General features: G+C 41.2%; 1 protein-coding gene across 2 annotated transcripts in view; it reads right to left on the bottom strand.

Annotated features, from left to right (window-relative positions):
* BTBD9 (BTB domain containing 9) overlaps window positions 1-6,626 on the bottom strand; it is a 454,104-nt gene extending 447,478 nt beyond the window's left edge. The window contains exon 1 of one of the 2 annotated variants that reach the window (XM_045843294.1): window positions 6,481-6,626. Coding sequence is in view for 1 of the 2 variants with exons in the window: in XM_045843293.1 (XP_045699249.1) it covers window positions 6,335-6,340 (6 nt within the window). In the remaining variant the exon portion in view is untranslated. Of the gene's footprint in view, window positions 1-6,334; window positions 6,418-6,480 lie in introns of those variants that run through there. The other variant, XM_045843293.1, reaches the window with a different exon arrangement.
* Window positions 6,627-9,146: the final 2,520 nt, after the last annotated feature.

Raw genomic sequence — 9,146 nt, forward strand, 5'->3', positions numbered from 1 at the left:
AATCTCCAGATATTCAAGCTAGACAAGTCTTCTTTGACTTCTCTCACTTCTGGCTGGTCATAATATTTAGGGACTGTAAAATCCAAAGTTTCTCTACAATCCATCAATTCCCACAGTCCCTATTCAGGCTCCCAGCATCTCTCACTTCCAATACATCCTAACTGGTCTCCCTGCCTCTCCACTCTAATGCAATCTGTATGTGAACTGCCAGTTAACTTTCTGATCTGATTATTCTACCTTCCCAAGAGCTCCATTGCCAGCATAGGAGTAGAAGGGGGAAGTCTAGGCTTTTTAGAATGAAATGGGGTACAAGGTTGCCACAACATCCCCAAATCAATAAATGGGATGTACCACATAAACAAAATGAAGGATAAATATCATATGATCATACTGACAGAATCAGAAAAAGCATTTGATAAAATATAGCACTCATTTGTGATAAAAAAAAAACTCTCAGCAAAGTGGGAAGAGAAGGTACACACCTCAACATAATAAAGGCCTATATGACAAATCCACAGGTGATACCATATTCAATGGGCAAAGTAAAAGTGTTTCCCTTAAGATCAGGAAAAAGACAGGGATGTCCGCTTTCACCACTTTTATTCAACATAGTACTGGATTATCCACAGCAATCAGACAAGAAGAAGAAATAAGACATCCAAATTGGAAAGGAAGAAGTAAAACTGTCATTATTTGCAGACAACATGATACTGTGTATCAAGAACCTTCAAGATTCTACCAAAAAACTATTGGGATGGCCAAAAGTTAATTTATTGGGTCGCCCCCCGCCCCCCGCAGCATAAGATGGCTCTAGAGGTGCTTAGTTGTCTTTAACTTCATTCAAAACAATTCTGTTTGATTGTATTTGTGACAGCTGTGATATCAGTGTGCATTTTTTCAAGTATCAAAATTGGTAAATTTTTGTGTAACCATCTTAATATTAAAGATGGAAGAAAATATGTAACATTTTCAGCATATTATGTTTTATTATTTCAAGAAAGGTAAAAAACACAACTTAAATGCCAAAAAAAAAAAAGGTTTGTGCCATGTATAGAGAAAGTGCTGTGACTGATCAAACATGTCATAGTGGTATGCAAAGTTCCATGCTGGAGATTTTTCCCTGGATGATGCTCCAGGGTCAGGTAGACCAATTGAAATAGATAGCCATCAAATCAAGACATTAATTGAGAACAATCAACATTATATTATGCAGGAGTTAGCCAACGTACTCAAAATATCCAAATCAATAAAGTTATTGGTGAAAATGAAAAATGTATCTTTTATTTTATGGAAAAAATGAAATGGACTTTTTGGCCAACCCAATACTAGAACTGATAAATGAACTCGGTAAAGTAGTACAATACAAAATAAATATCTAGAAGTCAGTTGCCATTTCTATACACCAATAATGAACTATATCAGAAAAGAAAACTAAGAAAACAATCCCATTTCCAATTTCATCAAAAAGAAAAGAAAATACCTAGGAATAACTTAACCAAGGATGTAAAAGACCTGTACTCAAAAAATTGTAAGACACTGAAAAAAGAAACCAAAGAAGATATAAATAAGTGAAAGTATATACCATGTTCAAGGAAGGGAAGAATTAACATTATTGAAATGTCCATACTACCCAAAGCAATCTATAGATTCAATAGAATTCCTATCAAAATACCAATGGTATATTTCACAGAACTAGAATAAATACTCCAAAAATTTATGTGGAATCACAAAAGTCCCCCAATAGCCACAACAATCTTGAGAAAAAAAGAGTAAAATTGGAGGAATCATGCTATCAGTTATCAAACTGTACTACAAGACCATAGTAATCAAAACAGCTTGGTATTGGCATAAAAAAAAGACATACAGAACAATGGAACAGAATAGAGAGCCTAGAAATAAACCCCTGCCTTTATGGTCAATTAATGTTTGACAAAGGAGGCAAGAACATACAATAAGGTAAAGATAGTCTATTCAATAAATGGTGTTGGGAAAATTGCAAAAAATGAAACTGTACCACTTTCTTACACTATATATAAGAATAAACTGAAAATTGAGTAAAGACCCAAATCTTAAACTCAAAACCATAGAAGTCCTAGAAGAAAATATAGTTAAGATCTCAGACATTTCTCATAGCCATATTTTTCTGATATATCTCCTTGGGCCAGGGAAACAATAGAAAAAGTAAACAAATGGGACTATATCAAACTAAAAAGTTTTTGCACAGCAAAGGAAACCATCAACAAAATGAAAAAACAAAGATAGAAAATTGTACTTGAACAATAATTAAAATAAAATGATTTTAAAAAATGAAAAAACAGCCCACTGAACAGGAGGATATATTTACCAATGATTTATCTGATAAAGAGTTAATATCTAAAGTTTATAAAGAACTCATACAACACAACACCAAAAAACAAACAATCCAATTTAAAAAATGAGCAAAGAACCTGAACAGACACTTCTCCAAAAAGAACATACATATAGCCAACAGACATATGAAAAGATGCTCAATGTCACCAATTATCAGAGAAATGCAAATTAAAATCACAATGAGCCCCGACTGGGTAGCTCAGTTAGTCAGAGCACCATTGTAGTATGTCATGGCTACAGGTTCAATCCCCAGTCAGGGCACATACAAGAACAAACCAATGAATATATAAATAAGTGGAACAACAAATAGATACCTCTCTCTCTCTCTCAAATCAATAATTTTTTAAAAAACCCACAATCAGATATCACCCACACCTGTCAGAATGGCTATTATTAATAAGTCAACAAACAACAAGTGTTGGCAAAGATTTAGAGAAAAGGGAACACTCATGCACTGTTGGTGGGAATGCAGACTGGTTGCAGCCACAGAGGTAAGGAGTATAGAGTTACCTCAAATAATTAAAAATAAAGTTGCCTTATGCCCCAGCAATTCTACTTCTGGGAATATAGTTAAACAAACCTGAATTGTTAATTCAAAAGAATATATGCACCCCTACATTCATTGCAGCATTATTTACAATAGCCAAGATTTGGAAGCAGCCCAAGTGTCCATCAGTAGAGAGTGGATAAAACAGTTATGGTACATTTGCACAATGGAATCCTACGTGATCATAAAAAAGATGGAAATCTTACTTTTTGCAACAGCATGGATGGACCTGGAGAATATTATGCTAAGTGAAATAAGCCATTCAGGGAAAGACAAATACTATATGATTTGACTTAGATGTGGAATCTAATGGAACAAAAAAACTAACCAACAAAATAGAAACAGACTCAGTTACAGAGAACAGACTAACAGCTATCAGAGTGGAGGGGGTTGGGGGACTGGGTGAAAAAGGTGAAGAGATTAAACAAACAAAAAAAAACACCCTCATACACAAACAGTAAGGTGATTACCAGAGGGAATGGGAGATGGTGGGGGGACAGGTAGAAGAGGGTGAAGGGAGGGATAAATGGTGATGGAAGATGTAACTTGGGGTGGTGAACTCACAATACAATATACAGATGATGTAGAATTGTAGCCTGAAACCTATATAATTTTATTAACCAATGTTACCCCAATAACTTCAATTTTTTAAAAAAAGAATGGAAGACCCTCTCATAATTTGGTCCCAATTATACCTTTCCTGTCGCATCACTTCTGCCATACAACAAGCCTACAAGAAATAACTCAAAATTTTACAAAACCCTATTCAATTTTTAATCTTTGGCAACTGTTTTGTTCTCCCTTCTGCCTAGAATGTTTGTTTTCCCTTTTACATGTGGAAAAATTCTACTCAACTATTAGGGCTAAGTTAGTTCCTCTTCTCTTCAAAGTTTTCCCTGAGTCTGTCAATTTTTCCCCAGCCAAAGTAAGCCACTCCCTCAGCATTTTATTCATTCCAAAAGTGATTAACTCTTACCATAACATGACCTCATTAGTGGTTTGTCTCCTCGGACACTTAGTGTCTCAGGAGTATACTGTATCTTATTCTTTGTCTTGCCAATACCCAACACAATGTTTATCCACAGCCAGCACCCAATAAATATTTGCTGAGTTGTTAAATAATACAACATTTAGTGTTGTAACTTTTCACATCTTAGGTTAACTTCAACTTCAGGTTTACAAACCATTTGAAAGAATTTTCACTAAACCACAAAAGATATTGTAAAGACCAAAGATTCAATATTTGGCAGAAGCATCTCTAATTTGCTCAAATCTTTTTGTCAATATTTTTGAGTGTCCTTCTTCAACTAGCCTCCTTTCCCAGCTAACATTATTTGTATTTTTACAGGATCAGCAGTAACTGCAAACCTCACAGGCCCCTATAAGAGATAATCCCAAGCAAAACTATGTCACTGAGTGTGGCTAGATAATTACTTTGGGTACATCATTTCAGTAAATTTCCAGTGGAATGGCCCAGCACATCAGGTATATTTTAGAAATGGGGACATGTACTGCTGACTAAACACATAAGACACAGGCACATTAGTGAAGCATTTATTCAAGAAAGTAATGGGAATCAGAAGTATGCAACAACCTGATGCTGTCAACCGTTAATATCCTTTCATTTTACATAAAAATAACATTTACTCTTGTGTAAGATTCTACTCAAAGTAGCACAACCCCCATCCCACCAGCAAATGGACTCTACCTTGTTATCAGTGGGATACTGATAAAGCCTGCTTGAGCCGTAACACTTTCCCTTCCCCTTCTACTAAACTTTCTCTGTCCAATATTCCCCTACCAAAGACCTTCTATCCCACTCATTCAACAAGTGTCTCAATATATCCCCCAAACCAAAATCACGCTGTTTACTCAACATCCGATTTCGTATCTCTTCTCTAATTCAAATTTTACACTTGCTTAGAAAACCATCTCAAATCTTACCTCAATAACTCAGCCCACCACAACTCTTACCTTTTCTAAATCTCTGCTGCACTTAAAGTATAGCAGCTCACAGAGCACCTATTTACATACAACCACATTTGGTTGCATAATCACTTTTATACATATGCTTTATTTTCGTAGCTAGGATATTCGCTGTTAAAGTAACAAAAGCTAGGTATTCTATGTCATTTGAAATCCCACAATCCTCCTTCCACATGTCGCATAACACTGGGTAGAGAGGCACAAGTATTAGCTCCTTGAAGGGCTGAACTAAATGTTATACACCACTTATACAGTGTGATTGATAACAAATATCTAGTGCTTGCCTACTCTGTGGCAAGCACTTTGTCGGTACTAAAGAAGGAACCATGACAAAAACATATGTGATTCCTGTCCTAAAATCTATTGTACTCCAGGGAGCAAGAGACACTGAATTTCAAGTTAAGTGCTGCAGAGCAAGGGTTTTTTTACTGGTTCCAAGATGTAAGAATTTCAGGCAACATACTTTACAGATACTCAGTTATAAAACTGAACCACAGTATTTTAGAGCTTAATGAAAACTCAGGAGCAATTTTCTTGCACAAATCACGATTAAATTTCAGTACAGTTTGTCTTTCTACCGGTTCTAGGCACTGCCTTAATCAACACTCAGAAAAGAATGACTTCTTCTCTACCTCCAATTCTGCTTTCTTCCATAGTAACTACAACCAGCACACATGTACCCACGAACAGCCCAGCACACTGAGGAAAGCACTGGACTGATTATTTGCTGCACCTTTACACTCAGGCTTGTCCGACCGTCCACACTCTCCAGCCCACACGTTGAACAGAATCTGTATTTTCTATCTAGTAAATAGCAACCCTGTTCTACGTTTAAGAAAGACAAAAAACAGTCCCTCCATTCTGGGAAATGAAACAGTCATCTGAATCTATGAGGAGGCACTGAAGATAGATATCCGCCCCTTAGCCTCAAAATCTGTAGTAACAACTTGATAAAATGCCCAGAGCACACAAAGTTTTAGGTGTGCATGAAGCACGTGCATATACATGTGAAGTTGGAAACTAGGCAACAGGTAGGCAGCCCCCTATCTCTGACAGATCGCCTTCTTTGGGTCGTGGGTGTGTTCGACGCCGCACGCCGCCGGCACAGATTCACAATCCCCTACACAACAACCGGCTCCTCCTCCCTGCCTCGCCAGGGCAGGGGCACTGAAGGCCCCACCAGTGCCAAACTTCCGAACCCGAACCCCGGGGACCCCGGTTCCGCTTCCTCTCAGTCTCGGGCAATCTCGTCTCACACAGGATGAGAGGCTGCTCTGGGAATCCGGGAGTCTCCTGATTCTACTCAGTTTGGGAGTCTGGCAGAGCCATCCTGAAGCTCCCAGACAGCTATTTCCCACTACACCTTTCAGAACTACAGTCTTCGCGGCCCCTCGCAGCCGCATCCCAGAGCGCCTGCGTCCAGAAACTGACCCTCATCAGCCCCCGTCTTCCAAGAGAGCAGCGGAGGGGCGTGGAGTGGCGCGCGCGGGTGCGGTAGGGGCGCGCGTGCCCGCACCCCGGCCCGCGCAGCAGGTGCGGCCAGGCCCCATCTGCCCTGCGAGGTCCTGGCTACTCACCGAGACGACGTTCTTCTGCGACCTAGCCACGGGCTCTGAAACCTCTTCCGGCTTCTCCGCAAACCCCTCGTAGCCACCGCCCCTTCAACTGCTGGCGCCGCCGCCGTCCTCGCCGCCGCCGCGGCGCGCGTCCTCTCTCACGCACACAGCCGTGGCCGCGCACGCGCTTCAGCGCGCTGGCGTCACTTAGCAACCGATCGGCGGCTGGCAGGCGAAATCTGGTTTAGGGCCCCAGAGGTCGCCTCAGGCGGGATTTGCGGGTTTTCCCCACTAGCGGGACCTGGGGTCCTACGGAGCTGGGGCGCCCCAGGATGTAGCTGCTCTGCGGGCACCTAGCTCCGGGTAAGTCACGTCGCCTCACGTCACTGTATGCCGTCACTGATCTCGTCACTGCGGATGAGAAGGTCCCCATCTTCCTCACGGGGCGAGTTTACAGGCTGCCTGTGGTGGAGAGAGTAATGACCTCTTCCAGACTGGCGTGGACCCCACAGGCTACTTCTGTTAGGTCCAGGAAGTTTCTCAACGGAGTGAAGCCAAACGGCGCTGAGAGCGAGCTTAATGTGGAAGACTGCTGAGCGACCCAGTCGTGAAGTCCCCTGACAGTTTCCTCATTCTATAAATAGGGATAACAATACCCACCCATCCAGTCTGTGTGGTAGAGTTGTGAGGCAGGGAAGAAAGAATGTATGCAAAGGTGCTTTGTAAAGCTTTATTATAAGAGAAGGCAGTCGGGCAAGAGCAGTTAGGAGCATTGACTTTGAAATCAGGCTCAAGTCTGATCCGGGCTGATGTTGGGTAGTCAATTATGCTCGACACTGGGCAAACTGGGGGACCAAAGTGTGGGAGTTTGGAGAGAGTAACTGCACGCCATAATTCCAGGCAAAGGAAGCTTCATGAGTAAAGGTATGAAAGTGAAAATGGACAGAAAGAGCAAGGCTTGAGACAGGGAGATTAGTTTTGAGGTCATTGCTGTACTCCCGGTAAGAAGTAGTAAGAGCGCAACCAAGTCATTTGCAGTGGGAAGGGGAAAATGTGAGAACTGTTAATATGGTAGACTCGACAGCATTGAGTAAGGGAGAAACAAGTAGGCCAAGTTTCTAATACAGGTTCTAGGGTAGATGGTGGAAACATTTAGCAAGATACAAAGAAAAATGAGTCAGAGTTATCCACAAGTTTTTAATCTTAAATTACTAGTGGTGGCAATCCTAGGAGGATGATTAGATTTGTGGGATATGATGATAAATTTAAATATAGGTATGTTTACTGGGAAGACACTTACTCTCCACTCATGATGTCTGGTTCCATGTGGAGTGACATCCATTAACGCAGTCATGGCCTGTTGCTGCACCTGCCACCAGCTCACTCCTCTGTGAAGCAGTGACTTTCTGATGGGTGAAGTTAAAAGAATGTGTGCCCATCCCATCCTTTTGCTCTTAAAAGAAAGCTGCCTTCACACAACTGTCCTGATGTTCTTCTCCTACTTCTCCAGAAACAGAGCCTGGGGGTGGGGTTGAGGGTGCCTGGTCCAGGGCTACAAAGTTAGTAAAGCTATTTAATTCCAGTTCGGCATTAGGAAGCTCTCTGTCCACAGATAATATCCAATACTGACTTCATCAGTTGTGGTGTACAGAATACAGGCCCCCCAAAGACATTCATGTCCTACTCTTCTAGAACCTGCAAATATGTTAACTTTTTGTAGTAAAAGGGACTTTACAAATGTGATTAAATTAAAGAACTTGAGATGGGGGATTTGTCTTGGGTTATCAGACTGGCTAGAGGCAGGAGAGTTAGAGTCATAAAAGGAGAATGATGACGGAAGCAGAGGTCAGGGACAGTGAGAGATTTGAAGAATCTGCACTGCTGACTTTGGAGATGGAGCTGGGGAATGCAGTCAGCCTCTACAAGCTGGAAAAGGCAAGGAAACAGATTTTTCCCTAGAGCCCCCGGAAAGAATGCAGCCTTACCAATGCTTGATTTTAAGATTTCTGATCTCCAAATCAGTAAGATAAAAAAATGTGTGTCTTGCTCTGACTGGTATGCCTCAGTTGGTTGGGCATATCATCCCACAAAGTGAAACTCCGGTTCATTTCCAGTCAGAGCACATGACTTACGTTGCAGGTTCAGTTCCCTGTTAGGCAACCAATCGATGTTTCTTACATCGATGTTTCTCTCCCTCTCACTCCCTTCCCCCTTCTCTAAAAATAAATAAAATGTTTTTTAAAAATAAATGCATTTGTATTTTAAGCCACTAAGCTTGTAATTTGTTACAACTGGAAACTAATACAGTCAGTAGTTATAGGGAACCGTTCTGTGTGGCATGGCGAATGTAGCCCAGCCCCTGATTCTGAAAACGGAGGGGGAGCAAGGTCAGCACACAGGACCCAAGCCCACAGATAGGTTTTCCCATCGGGGACCAGGCCTACATTGTATCTGGGCTGCTTTGAGGCCTGCTTTTGCTAAAACTCTCCCACCCTGAATTTAGGCAGCAAATGTTTACTGCATGTCTTTAAAGTAGCTTCCTAAATGCTAATCCTCCCAAGGACAAGTGTAACCAATTCAACCACTTTTTCCTTTGCATTTGCAAGTACCCTTTTTCTTTGTAGTAATTAGCAACTTCCTCTTTTTTGTTATTTGTAAAAGGTAACCACCTAAAGTGAACCAGTGCA

This window comes from Phyllostomus hastatus, unplaced genomic scaffold (assembly GCF_019186645.2).
Source record: "Phyllostomus hastatus isolate PE091 unplaced genomic scaffold, TTU_PhHast_1.1 phas_contig_40, whole genome shotgun sequence".
NCBI lineage: Eukaryota > Metazoa > Chordata > Mammalia > Chiroptera > Phyllostomidae > Phyllostomus > Phyllostomus hastatus.